The following is a 15,064-nucleotide window of genomic DNA, read 5'->3' on the forward strand; positions in this document are numbered from 1 at the left end:
ATTATCAAGAATGCAAATACCAATAAATGCTGGTGAGAACATGGGGAAAAAGACAGACTCATACATTGTTGGTGGGACTAAAAATTAGTACAGCCACACTGGAAACAGTATGGAGATACCTTAAAAGCCTAGGAATGGAACCACCATATGACTCAGGTAACCCATTCCTTAGTATATAGCCAAAAGATATAAAAATAGTATGCTATAGGCATACAGCCACATCAATGTTTATAGCAACACAACTCACAATGGCCAAGTTTTGGAACAAGCACAGATACTCATGAACGGATAAATGGATAAAGAAAATGTGAGGGCTGGGGCTGTAGCTCAGGGGCAGAGCACTTGCCTAACATGTGTGAGGCACTGGGTTCAATCCTCAGCACCACATAAAAATAAACAAAATAAAGGAATGCTGTCCATCTATCTACAACTACAAAAAAATTAAAAAGATATCTCTTTTTTTCTAAAATGGAGATTTACTCAGCCATAAAGAAGAATGAAATTATGGCACGTGTCGGTAAATGGATGGAACTGGAAACTGTCATGCTAATGTAAATAAGCCAGATCTAGAAATTCAAGGGTCAAATGTTTTCTCTCATATGTGGAAACTAGAGCAAAATAAGGGGAAAATGTGTGGTGGTGGTGAATTCCATCAAAATACAAGAGAGGTCAGTGGAATAGAGGAATGATATTGAGTGGGAAGGAGGAGAGAAAAAGGGAGGGTTGGTGGAATGAATATGACCAAACTTTCCTGATAAACCACAGTGAATTTCACATTTATGTATATCTATAATGCACTAAAAAAAACTGTATGTAAATAGAAGAAAGATCAGTAGAGTAGAGGAAGGGGAAGAGAGAGTGGGAAGAAGGTATGGGAAAGGGAAGTATTGGAGAAAATTATATTCTGTATTTGTATAATTATGTCAAAATGAACCCCAGTATTATGCATGACTGTAATACACTAATAAAAGATTAGAAAAGGAATAATTTCAGGGGTTGGGGATACAGCTCAGTTGGTAGAGTGCTTGCCTCACATGCACAAGGCCTTGGGTTCAATCCCCAGCACCACAAAACAAAACAAAGCAAAGCAAAACAAAAACGGAATAGCCCTAACAATCCAGTGTTCTGCCAATTCATTCCTCCTCTTCCTTCCTCTGGCAATGAATGACCTTGTTACTGTCTTCATTATGTTGCCTTTTCCAGAATATTATATAGTTGGAATTGAAACTTCACATTAGCTTCTTTCACCTAGCAGTATGCATGCATGTCTGCCATGTCTTTTCATGAGTTGAGATTCATTTAGTTTATTGTTATACAGTATGTCATTATCCAAATATACCACAATTTGTTTTTCCTTTCAGCTACTGAAGGACATTTTATTGCTTCCATATTTTGGCAATTCATGGGCAGGCTTTTATGTGAACATAGGTTTGCAACTCATTTCTTTAAATACCAAGGAATGAAGTTGCTGGATGTTAAGAGTAGGTTTAGCTTTTGTATGAAACTGCTCAATTGTCTTCTAAAGGTCATTTGTCTGTTTTTAATTTTCAGAGTTATTTATATATTTACATATTTTGATACACATTCTATTTATATATCCTCAAATATTAGTATATTCTAGGTATTAGTTCTTTGTGTATGTGTTTTCATATAATATATATAGATATATGCAAATATATATATATATTCAGTAGAAATATATATATTTTCATTCAGTGACTTGTCTATTCATTTCTTTAATGGTGTTTTTTTATTAGCAAAATGTTTATCATCCTTGGGAAATTCAATTTCTAACAGTTTTTCATGGATAGAAACTTCATAGTTTTAACTTTAATGTTAGGTCTATGATTCATCACAAATTAATGTTTGTATATGTAATGAGTTAAAGTCTGAAGTTCATTTTTCCCCCCATATGGCTGTACTGTTGTTCCAGAGTGAAAAATCAATACTATCAACAGCAATTTGCACTTTTAACCCTGACGTCTTTATTTCTGAAAACCACTCTCTGCTAAAGGTAATGAAAGTTCCTTGGAGAAATGACTGATTTACAGCTGGGGCAGAAGAGTACAAGATGAGCCTGGCATGTCATTTTGTCCCAGAAAGAAAGAGTGTGCTCAAAGAGTGAGGTGAGAATGCTAAAAGGACACAAGATCTAGCTTTAAAAGGATTCCATTTGGAGAAATCTGGGAAATTTGATCATTGGCATGAATGATGATAGCAATGTTTTATAATCCATTGAATAAGATAGAAATACATATGTTCATACCAACAGAAATAAATATATGAGTAAAAAGAGCATGGAAAACCTCACTTTAGGGTAGAATGTAAAGTAATGTTAATTACTTTTTAATTTTAATTTTAATTTTTAGTTTTTGGTGTGGTGCTGGGGATTGAACCCAGAGCCTCATGTTTGCTAGGCATGCACTCTATTGCTGAACTATATCCCCAGCTTAGCGTTAACTACTTTTTTTTATTTTTGGTACCAGGGATTGAACTCAGGGGCACTCAACCACTGAGCCACATCCCCAGCCCTATTTTGTATTTTATTTAGAGACAGGGTCTCACTGAGTTGCTTAGCGCCTCACTATTGCTGAGGCTGGCTTTGAACTTACTATCCTCCTGTCTCAGCCTCCCAAGCTACTGGAATTAAAGGCATGCGCCACCGTGCCCAGCTGTTCACTACTTTTTAATGATTACAGAATAATTATTTCACTTCGGGGTGAAGAAATCTGACAAAAAAAAATCTTAATCCAGTGAAAAATTTACCATCGCTGGTGGTGGAACAAATTGACAATGTGTGCCTACTGATACACTGCATTAAGAAAGCTACAGTGACACTTTTGTGGTATTCCAGACAAAAATGCATAGTATGTGTGTAATAATGGAGAAATACTAGGAACTAAGCAATATTTTCACCGTTACTAGGCTTCACTTTTCATCCTCCCACCCCATTTAAGGAACTGTTCCAGGCTGAATAGACTGAAGGGACATGACAAACACAATACATGATCAAGATCCAGGACTGGATCATTGAACCAAAAGTTTTATTTTGTGCCATTTGGAGAAACTCTTAACTGTCAGTTCATTAAATAGTAGCATGAATCATCTTGATTTTGATAGACCATGGTTTCATAGGACAGTGTACTTGTTTATAGCTGATGCCTGCTGAAATAATAGGTGGAAATGAGCCTTTATATCTGCAACTCTCAAATGGTTTAGGAAAAAAATATAATGTCAACACATACATGCATACACACACAGTACTGACACAGAGAAGAAGAAAAGCAAAATATGGTAAAATGCTGGCAACTAGTTCAAACAGAAGGATGTACAGGAATTTATAAAATTCTTACAAGTTGTTTTGTAAGTTTGAAGTTATTTCAAAACAAGTTTAAAAAGAATAGATTTTCAAAATTAATGTGTAAAAATTATTTTATGATTTAAAACTTACTGTCCTATAAATTTTTGTATTTGGAATACACTCTGAAGGGGGTATTTTAAGTTGCTTTTTTTTTGTACATAAGGAAAAATAAGGATATTGGGATTAAGAGTTGCTCAAAGCTTGTTTGTGAAAGAAAATATCAGATGTAGAACTTGTATTCTTACCCCAAAGCAGTGTTCTTTCTGTACTTTCATGCCCCCTTTAAAGACAATGTCCCCTGTTTGCATTGTGCATCTTGTTCATCTTCTCTGGACCTTTCTGTCATCATCCATAATCTACTGTCATTAATGAACCTCTCTGAAGGTACTTCTCATCTTTAGCAACATAGGAACCCTTAGGGTGAGTGACTACTTATGTCCTCTCTATAAATTTGGGTGATCCCCTTCCTGTTTTTCACACCATGTTGTATCGGCAGGAACCAGTTTGAGACAAGAGAAAGAGGCTGGGGTTATGGTTACACAGCACTCACCTCACTCAAAGAACCTGTTTTCTGTATTGCATGAAATTGTCACCATAAACATAGGAGAAACCACAGGACCTAAAAGAACCTAGGAGGAAAGCCGAGGAAACACGAGGAGAGGATGCTGGGAGTTAGCTGATGGCTGACTAAAGAAGCTCTTACAACTGGCAGAAACTCATTTCCTGTTTCAGATGCCCCTGGTGCTACTGGCTTCTTGCTGGAGAACCACCCAAGTCCACTATAGTGGTGGAAAATTTTCTGGAGGTGCAGTTGCCTTTCCTCTGAGAGGGATGGTGCATCCGTATCTAGATGTAGCACAGAGTTTCCCAATATGGATGAGGAAGGTAGAAATAGAAAAAGTTGGGGCTGGGCTTGTGGCTCAGTGGTAGAGCACTCGCCTAGCATGTGCGAGGCCCTGGGTTCCAGCCTCAGCACCACATAAAAATAAATAAATAAAGGTACCGTGTCCAACTATAGCTAAAAAATATTTTTTAAAAATACTAAAAATTAAAATAAATAAAACAAGTTGGTCTTTGGAATATGTAACAGGCACCTTTTTTCCTAAAGAATTTATGTCTCATCGTTATGAGAGCTTCAAGGTATTAAATTGACAGCATGCAAGATCTAAGTGTAACTCTATCTTATTCTTCCAACTACTTATTCAAGAGTAAATATTTTTCATTTTAAACATCACAGATAAATTTAAGATACTAGGTACAGTCAGAGAAGTGAAATAGTTATATGCTAAATTTAAAATACATATTTAAAATATTGTCATTTCAAGACTAGTAGATCACAATTCTCCAGCAAACAATGATAAGCAGCCTCTATGTGGTACTTCATAGTTTGCCACATACTTTTATATAATTCTTATATTTGCCACAGTCTTATGATATATATCTGATTTCTGTACATATTTATTGATAAGGAGACTGAAGAATTAAATGATTTGCTCAAGCCACATGATTAATAAGCAAGAGTGTGAGTACTTGAACCCGGGACTCTTCAAAAATTCTTCTGAAATGCATTTTACTTTCTTTTTACATAGGCATATGTAATCCCTGGGAGAAAAAACATAGTTGGTTTTGATGCTCTATCTGTCATTGGTGATATTGCCAGTTCTAATCGCATGTAGAATCCAAGTGTGTACCACCATTAGTGGGACAGAGCAGTAGCATATTTCCGTCTGCTTGGGTATAGGCATTCCTACAAGGACACAGAGGCACACATGCATGTGCACACCCTGAAAGTTCCTTGCAGGAGAGGATTACTTTGGCTTTGTCTCGGTTGTGCACGTAGGATTCTAATTTAAGTAGGTGACTGAGTGACAACAAGGAACTGCCAATGTCATTCAAAGATTTTTGGTACTTTATTTCTGCAGAGGAGGAGACACACCATGCCAGGCAGGGGCCCTGGGGGAAGTACTGGGTTTTAGTCCAAAGGTTGAAAGGAGTGTGAGGAAGCTGGCCACTCTTTGTTGGGCTATCTGTGGGGAAGGCAGAGGAGGGCTGTGTAAACAATTTAGTATTATTTTGTTTAAATAATTCCAGCAGTCTTTGGGGCCTAGGGGCTGTCTCTAGTTGTCAGGTACCTGAGTCTGGAGAAATACTGGTTTAGTGGGTGAGAGGTCAAGTGATTTCAGAATGTGGGCTCTGGATTGCAGGGAGAGGTAAAGAAGTTTGGCCATTTGCTTGACCTTGCAATGAATGAATGTCAAATAGGCAAATACGAAATTGAAGAAAACAGAATAGGACTATAAATTCAAAACATCACATTAGTTCTTTTGATATGTGGCTTGCCCTTTAATCTTCAGTGTAGCCCCTGTTTCTCCATGTTTCCAGTTTCTAATTGCTATGAAACAAACCACCCCCAAACTTTGCAGATTACAGTAACTCCCATTCTGTTTGTTAATGAGTCTGTGGGTGAGAAATTCATTTAGGGTTTAGATTAGCATTTTTTTGTTCTCTGTGTCATCAGCTGAAGTCATTCATTCACCTGCATTCAGGTGACTTCTTTGCTGGGCTGGAAAGTCCAAGAAGGGAGCAGTCCCTGTGCTTGTTTGCTATCTTGCTTCTCCTCCCCATGACCTCTCTTTCTGTGTGCTGCCATCTGGAGCTTCTTCAGGGTAGTTAGACTTCTTGCCTCCATGGTGGCTGACTCCCTGTAGGGAGCACACCAAATGGGGAAGGCGGAATCTTCAGGTGTTTAAAGCCTTATTTCATCTATTTTAAGTTACCTCATCACAGTTTACTTATCAGATGAAATCACAGGGCAAGAAAAATTGCTTATACCTCTCTGCTGAGTGGCAAAGAATTTGTGGTTATCTTCAGTTTACCACGTCATTCCGCCTCATGAAAAACTGAGTCTAGACTTCAGGAATTAGCCAGTTTGAAAGAGAGGCCTGTTAAGTATTGAACAGCAGAACGAGCCAATACAAATTACCACAGACCACTCATTTATTATCTATAAGAATAGATTTATATTATGTTAAATAGTTTCTAAAATATATGTAAGTTCTAGAAATCAACCAAGTGTATAAACTCTTACATAAAGAATGTGACAAATTTTATTAAAATAACTAGGCAAGAGAAAAGAATAAGAATAATCCTAGTGCAGTTTGATGCACACAATGAATTCTGTATTAAAACAATGCAAACTATGTATGTGAAGAATATATATTAGTCAATATAAGATATTCATTCATATAAATTATTCAATTATAGAAATCTCAATTTTCCAGTTATAATCAGTTTATTGGGCACTATATTTTTCCTGTATTGTCTGAGAAAGTCAACAGAGTTGGGTCTCCTTAGTTCTGAGACAGTATATTCCTGAGAAATTCAGGTGAAGTATTATGTGGTCATTAGAAGATAGCTAGTTCTCGGCATCCTATATACTCATGGAGGAGGAGATAGAGGAAAGTGGGGGAATGCTAATTTTGAATTTTCAACAGTTCTATACAGTGATATTTTTATGGAGATAATAAGAGATGTTGAGAATGTTCCTTTTATAACACACTGATATTACTTACTGCAGTTTCTTTTAACCATAAGAATATATCATTCAGTACTTAAAATAATTAAACAAAAACAGTTTTAGGCATTTTGGTAAGCTAGAGGGGGTAAAAGACAGGAGAGAGGAAGCTATCCTTCCTCATTCATTTCTCTAAGCTGAGGGTCTCCACAGCCTTCCAGATTTGGTCCCTGTAAAAGCAGCACCATGTGTACCTGGTTAAGAAGTGGAGCAGGCGGGGAGAGGGAGGGCTTTATGAGAGGTGGCCTGAATCCTGGTGGGACCTATAGGTCTCTCTTACAAATATTGTCTTGGAATCTGCTTTCTGCTCCTGGATGCACATTCCAGTGCCAGGTGTACCGTGCATGCCCTTTTTGTGACCCAGGCATCAAGTGACATTTTTCACATTTATTTCAAGGCACTTGTACAGACTGGCTGCTAGGTGCATACCAGGCAGTATTTAGAATAAGGAGGTTGGTGGCAACTAGAAACACCAGGGCTCACTCCCTTGTCCTTAGGGCCTGTGCTCCTACCTCGAAGTGGGGTCTAAGCCACCCTCAGGGTGTTCCCAGCCAGAATTGTCCTGATAAATTTAATGAGCTGGAGACCAGTCACAAGGAGTACCTGTCTTTGCCCTCAGCATTTTCACATACCTGTTAAAGAGCATTCAAGGGTCACTTGAGAGGGGGAGGGGGGATGAGGAAGGTGGTGCATGGCTCTGAGCAGGGGGAATGGAGAAGGAAGTGCCCATAGGACTTGATATTGGTGGGAGAGCCTTGCAGGTCCCTGGAACCCACTTGACACGGAACATTTGTATTCTTTATTCTATTCATATATTATTACTCACCTTTTCCCACTGCTGCTTCTTTGAGCCAGTGATAAGCCCTCTGCTTTCGCTCCCTCCCTCCCCACAAAGTCACTGCTCAGTTCTGGGCACTTGTGACCAGGCCATTCCTGTCTCCCTGGATCTTAGTGCTCCCTCAGAGGGAATATTGTGTGTGTGTCTCATCTGGTTTCCTTTCCAACTTTCTGTGCTATGGGGATGTAGGACCAGGCCTAGGGCAGCATCTGCCTATCATCTCACAGGCCTACCTGGACTCACTAGACTCACAGGAATCCAAGACATACAATTGTTCAGAGGAAGGGCATGCAAATTTCAGTCAGAGAGGCTGGGATGGTTGTATGGCTCTGTCAACCAATGGATCTTCTGATTTTTAGGCAAGTATGTATCTCTGGGATCCCAGACTCCAAAATGTCCATCCTTGCCCATGGATGGATACGAGACAGCCCACGTCTACCACAGCAATTGTGCCTTCAGGAGTAGAACTCTGGGCATTGCTTCCTGTATCAAGAAAGGTTAGAGCTTGACACTATTTCTGCCCAGCCAATCCCACCTTCTTTGAACTCTGAATGGGTACCATGGTCAGAAAGTTACTTCTGACATTTCCCTTCTTCCTCTTTCATTCCATCGATTGACTATTTTGGAGCATGTAGCAAATACTGTCAGATACCAAAGATAAAAGTATAAGCAAAAATAAATCCTTGCCTGCTTCCAAAGAGCTTCTTATCTAGTGTGGATAGTCCAGGTGGTTCCATTCCTCCTATCTTCTATTTTCACCTGTGTGATCCTTTCTTCTATACTTGGGCGATGACTCTGTTTCTCTCCTCTCTTCCACTTCCATGGGTGATCAATCAATTCTATTGTAAAGGACCAAATAGGATTGCTTCAAAAATATATTTTGCTGTTTTTATTTCATTGGTCATCACCTCACAGACTGATGAACAGATAGGACATGATGAACAATTTGAAAATTATTTTTGGACACTTGTGCAGCTACCAGTTCCAATTTTTATCTCAACACCTGCACCCAGAGAGTCTTTACTTGACTAAACATTTATGGAGCCCCTACTCTGGCCTGGGCACTTTTATGGGCCTGAGGGATAGAGCAGCTGGCAAAGCAAAGGCCCTCGCCCCATGGGCTTACATTCTAAAATTGGAGACAGATCGTGAACAAACTACTGTATGATATGGTGTCCATTAGATGATAAATGCTATGTTCATCAGCGAAGTAGGGAAAGTGGTTATGGATTGCTGGCATAGAATACAAGTCAGGAAAGTCCTCTCGGAAACCAGCAGGAGAAAGAGTCAAGTAGCTAACTGGGGAGAGAACCTTGCAAAGCAGAAGGAATCAAAGATACAAAGGCCCTGAGACCAGAAGTACTTGAGGTGTGTGAGAATCGGCAAGTAGGATAGTGTGATTACAGCAGAACAGGACATGTAAAGAGGCATAGGATAAGGAGCAGGGTCTTATAGGCTGTGGCCAACACATTTTATTCTGAGTGGGAAAGAAACTGGTGGAGAGTTTTGAGCAATGGAATAAAGGGATCTAACTTATTATAAAAGATTTCTGTGCCTATCCTGTGAAGAACATGATAAGAAGTGAAGAGTTAAAAGCTAAGGAATTAGTTGAAGTAGTCTGGGTGAGGAAAGAAGGTTGGAATCAGGGTAGTAGTGGTAGAAGTGACAAAATGTGATTCGATTTGAAGATATATTTAGAAAGCAAAGCCAAGAATATTTGTTGGCTCTAAGGTCCCAGACTCAAATCTGTTGTTCATAACTACTTGAATAATCACATTCAAACTAGTAAAACAATTATTTTAGAACACAAACTTCTCAACAGTTTATTGGTTGTTAAGCAAAGAATATTACCCAGAAACAGTGGCACTATCAGAACTTTAAACACAGAGCCAAAGACAGGGCACCTACAAATGACTATTGGATGCTGATTTTTGCAGAACTTTTCATCTTGCCACTATTTTAAAAAAAGTATAGGATATCATTTCTCAACTAAATGCCCCTTTTAATGTTGCTTTGTCATGAAAAACAGGACCCCAGGAGGGTCTTCATGATTCTCAAAGGATGTGGACTCCCACAGTGAGGACAGAAGTGTCAAAATTTCTCTCGCTGAGATTCAATAGGTTAATAGGTGCCTGGCCAATTGATGGGGCTCAGGACACAGTTCAGACTAGCAGGACAAGGGTACCGGGACTGGCCAGAGTTGATGGCAGCATGCTTTAGGGCTAAGGCCCAGGCCAGCCCCAGCCCCAGCCCCAGTCCCTGTGCAGGCAGCAGGTAACTGGAGCGCTATTCCTGGAACAAAGACAAGCACTATGGGGGGGCGGGGTAAAGGAGAGAACAGGAGGACAGGCAAGGGGATAGGACCTGGTGGGATATCTGGTGGGAGACAGATCCACAAAGGAACATTGTATTGTATGAGTCTGCTGGAGAAAAGGGTTTCAACTTGAGCAAGTTGGCCCTCTCTGACAGATGAACCACAGCGCTGGCTCAGTCCTCTGTTAATACACTCTCCGCATCTGAGCCCTGTGATCAGCGGCACCTAGTCTTGAACTCTCAGCCTCTGGAAGAATCATTCCCCTGCTGCTCCGCGCCCCAGCGCTCCCTTTCCTGGACACGCCCTCCAAGTCCAACATCTTGGTCACCCGGCCCTCCCCGCCCTGGCCACGCCCCCACGCTAGCAGCACCTTCCCTGGCCACGCCTTTCCTATGGCGCTGCGCCGGCGCGCCGGCTGCCCTAGTGGACTTGTGGGCGGAGCTGGCGCAGCCGCCAGGACCCTGCTGCGCCGCCCTCCCGCCCCTACCCGCCGCGCGCCTCTGAGGACACGCACTTCCTGCGAGGCCTCGGTGTGCTTCTTATCCGAGCGGAGCTGAACCACCTAGCCGAGCCCAGCCCTTGCAAGCAGTTCGCAATGGTGGACGAGCTGGTGTTGCTGTTGCACGCGCTCCTGGTGCGGCACCGTGCCCTGAGCATCGAGAACAGCCAGCTCATGGAACAGCTGCGGCTGCTGGTGTGCGAGAGGGCCAGTCTCCTGCGCCAGGTACGTCCGCCGAGCTGCCCGGTGCCCTTCCCCGAAACGTTTAACGGCGAGAGCTCTCGGCTGCCCGAGTTTATTGTGCAGACGGCGTCTTACATGCTCGTGAATGAGAACCGATTCTGCAACGACGCCATGAAGGTGGCATTCCTAATCAGCCTCCTCAGCGGGGAAGCCGAGGAGTGGGTGGTGCCTTACATCGAGATGGATAGCCCCATCCTAGGCGATTACCGGGCCTTTCTTGATGAGATGAAACAGTGTTTTGGCTGGGATGATGATGAAGACGACGACGACGATGATGAAGAGGATGATTACTAGGCCTGTAGCCTCTTGGGCCTAGAGGGGGAGAGCCCTGCACGCCACTTCCCCCCCCTACCCTGCCACTCCTTGAGCCAGCTGTGCTCCTCCCTGCTCTCTGGTCCTATCCCCTTGCCTGTCCTCCTGTTCTCTCCTTTACACCCCCCCCCCCCCATAGTGCTTGTCTTTGTTCCAGGAATAGCGCTCCAGTTACCTGCTGCCTGCACTGGGGCTGGGGCTGGGGCTGGCCTGGGCCTTAGCCCTAAAGTGCGCTGCCATCAACTCTGGCCAGTCCCGGTACCCTTGTCCTGCTAGTCTGAACTGTGTCCTGAGCCCCATCAATTGGCCAGGCACCTATTTACACTGACCAGACCCACCCACCGTCCTGCTGCCGCCACCACCCACCCAACTGCCAGGCCTACATCTGCCCAGAGACCTGTGTTGCAACGTTACCACCACTTACCACATCCCACTGACAGACTTCTGCCTTTGGAGATAAGGACCAATATAGACTATACCTGAGTTTGCTACACTTCATCAAACACTGATTTGGACAGCTCACCCACCCCTAAAGGGGCCAGTCTAACCGCCTGGTTAGTTCTCTGTCTACTCCCAGGGTCCTTCCCTGCCCTATCAGATTGCTGCGGGAGCCTGCTGTGCCTGGCAGCCCAAATGTTGACATTTCTTTTCTCTTATGCACTGGTTTTGCACAGCTGTCATTTTTAATTCAGCAATTTCACAGACATTCACATTTGGACAAATAATTCTAAAAACAAGCAAATAAACAAAAACAGGCACTTAGCTGAGCTCCTCTATACTACCTGGAAAAAGTATTTGCATTCTTTTCAATAAACATCAAGCACTACAAAAAAAAAAAAAAAAAAGGAAAGAAAAAAGAAAAAAAATGATTGTCTTTGAATGATTAAGTGCTGTCATTGACTTCTAACTCTCATTCTATCCCCATTATTCCCACTGAGATAGGGGACCCCAGTATTTCCCCTCTGTAATCTCTAGACTACAGAGGACAGCAACCTTAGGGCTTTGTAGGAATTCTGGTGTTCCCCTCACCCTGGTATTTCTTAGAACCTTGGTGAAGGGGGTCCTCTGCAGCATCCAAGGTGAGGGTGGCTGAGTAAGTAGTTCATTTTCCCAAACCTGGACACTTTTGAGAATGAAAGGGGTCACTATTAATGATTGCACTGAATCACCGGCATATACCTGGAAACAAAAAGTTCCTATTTCTCTGAGTTTTTGGATTCCTTAGCACTATTAGGGAAGTTCTGCTCCTTAGTCCTTGCTGTATGTGGGCTGTTGTTGAGTTCGTGCTCCAAGTAAGTGTGTCAATACAGCACATTGTTTTAATGCTATTTCTAGATGCTTAAGTTAACATTAAGTCTTGTATCCTGGGTTAGTGCACCCATAGTGAATATAGCCTCATCTTAGCATTTCTCCTTCAGCAGTTAGATATTCTTAAAATTCTCACTCATTCCTGTGTCTAAGATTCCTGCCTATACAAGTTGGAAAGATGTTTAGTTACCTCTGTACCAGATCTTGTGCTGCTGCCTGGGCTATGTTGAGATCTCTGGATATGGAGGGTTCAGAGGCAATGGAAAGGTTGGGTGGGGTGGGTGGTGAGAAAAATCTGCATGCCTTTTAAGTCCACTAACCCAGGTTAATTCACTTAAATATTTAAAGCAGAGAAGCTTGGTTGAGGAATTTGTAGGAGCCACCTCTGACAGCCAAGAAGGCACAAGAGGGTTTGAGGAATTCAGAGTTCCCATTCTCATATCTACCTGCATGTCCTCATGTTTCCATGCCTGGAGCAAACCCACCCTTAGGACTTATAGTTAATTTGATTTTCTTACTGTTGAAGGCCTTTTGAAGCAGAATATTCTTTTATTTGTAATGGTAAACCTCAGTGGATTAAATGAGACACTTGTCATCATATTAGTAACCTTATAGGTGTGGATTAAATGAGATCTACCCATAAGGCATTTAGAGCTGCCCCTGCTACATTTTGAGCACTCAGTAAACATGAACTGTTATCCCTAGACTTGGGAAGCAAAGTCTCAGGTAGCAGTTTTCTGACTGTGAGCTTGGCTTTAGTTGGTAAATGTCAGGTGAATAGGCGCAGAGCAGGTTCAGGGAGAGTGGAAATATGATAAGATTCTGTTTACTCTTTGGGGACTGACATGAAGCCAGAAAGAAAACAATTTTACCTGGTGAACAGGCAAAGTCCAGTGTAGGAGTCATTTCTTGGGCTTAGGACAGACGTTTCTGGAGAGTGACAACAGATATGCCTTCCCAAAGAAAGCTGAGGCCTGGCTGTGGATGAGATCTGGGCCTCCTTCCAAACCTGAATAAAGATGATTATTGGTGATCTAGGATTCATGAAACACTTCCCTTGGTCTCCTTGGAAAATATACCAAGATCCTTGGATGTGGGACAGATTAAATTTGAGACAATGTGTATGAGGCCAGATAACCATACCTTTTTCCTCACTAGATAGGACTCAAACTGGGAATGGCTGTGGAAAAGTGGTAAACAGGAGTTAAAAGTTAGGTAAAGGTACCAGTGAGACCAAAAAATCAGCTAATTCCAAATGTATCATTACCTAGGTATTCTGAGATGAGCTAGTGATACATTGATGAGTGAAATGTGGTCCTTACCCTCATAGACTACTGATTTCATGGTGCCTTGGGCCAGAATTCGGATGATAACTAGTGACACATCAGGGCCGTGAAGAGATTAGGTCTGAGAGTGCCACCCTTTGGGGATGGAAGTTGAGGACATGAGATCTACTCCCTACCACTGAGCCAAGAGAACACATACTCTGAGGAAGGAAGGGGTCCCTGATTAGCAAGGATGCCATGCCAAGGCCAAGTAGCATTCAGGAGAGCTGGACTAAGGAGGTGGGTGACCAGAAATACACATTTCCTGAGTAGTGTGCATGTTTGTGTGATGTTGCCGTGACCTTGTTTGTCTACCCATTTACACATGCGTGTAAGTTAGGTCATGTACTTCGCACATCATGGTTGAATAGGTTATGCTGTGACCTGCAGGAAGGAAAGTCTGACACTGTGTACCTTGGGGGCAGATTCCACAATGAGAGCAGATACTGGCAAGGGCTCTACCCTTTGGGGAGGAATTTACAAAAATAGTCTAAGGCATTGAGCAAGAGAAGGAGGAAGTAGACATGCACATTTGCAGATAAAAGCAACACTTAGATGAAAACGATCCAAGTTAGTGGGAATGCTGAAATAACAACTATGAACTTCTCACTCCTAAATCCTCATCTTGGGGATGCTAATATTGAAGTGGTCACTAAACTTGAAGTGTTCACTGAAATTATACTATTGTTGAAATTGAAGCAATCATATTAAAGGCCATAATCATTTAATCATATTAAATCTATCACTATATCTTTGGAGTTTATTCAAATAGCTAAGTACTATCATCCATTAATTCTGTATTGCTGTGTTTTGGAGAAAGAATAGAATAGAATATGTACATTGTATATATTTGATTATTTCCTGCTATTGAAGCATAGTGAAAACCTCAGCAATCTGGAAGAAGACTAGCTAGAAGGAGAAATCTTGTTGAAATTAGTGGTCTATTTATATTTAAAAAAATGAACTTTCAAAGATTTTTCTACATTCTTAAAGCAATTAAAACAAACCTAAATAAATGAGTGTCAATTTAAGATCCAGAGTATGTTTTCTTCAGTGGTACATTTGAGTTATTGTATGAAGAACGCTTAGTATTTGCTTTGAAATATGGATTTTGCTATAATGGTGTTAAAAATGGCTGGTAGCAGTTTGCATTACTAAGTAGATCAATTATATTATTCTGTGCACTTAGTTCTAAGGGTAGACTGTCTGGTGTCCTGTGACAATGTTGGTAACCTCCTACCTCCCTTAATGAAAATCTGATCATTCACCTTGCATTTTTTTCCTTCCTGC

General features: G+C 41.6%; 1 protein-coding gene across 1 annotated transcript; it reads left to right on the forward strand.

Annotated features, from left to right (window-relative positions):
- Window positions 1-10,542: 10,542 nt before the first annotated feature.
- On the forward strand, window positions 10,543-13,818 carry LDOC1 (LDOC1 regulator of NFKB signaling). The gene has a single exon (XM_081278122.1). It carries the CDS (start codon window positions 10,683-10,685, stop codon window positions 11,121-11,123), a length of 441 nt encoding a protein of 146 aa, XP_081134248.1. The 5' UTR covers window positions 10,543-10,682; the 3' UTR covers window positions 11,124-13,818.
- Window positions 13,819-15,064: the final 1,246 nt, after the last annotated feature.

The sequence above is a fragment of the Spermophilus citellus genome (genome assembly GCF_964194105.1).
Source record: "Spermophilus citellus genome assembly, chromosome: X".
NCBI classification, from domain to species: domain Eukaryota; kingdom Metazoa; phylum Chordata; class Mammalia; order Rodentia; family Sciuridae; genus Spermophilus; species Spermophilus citellus.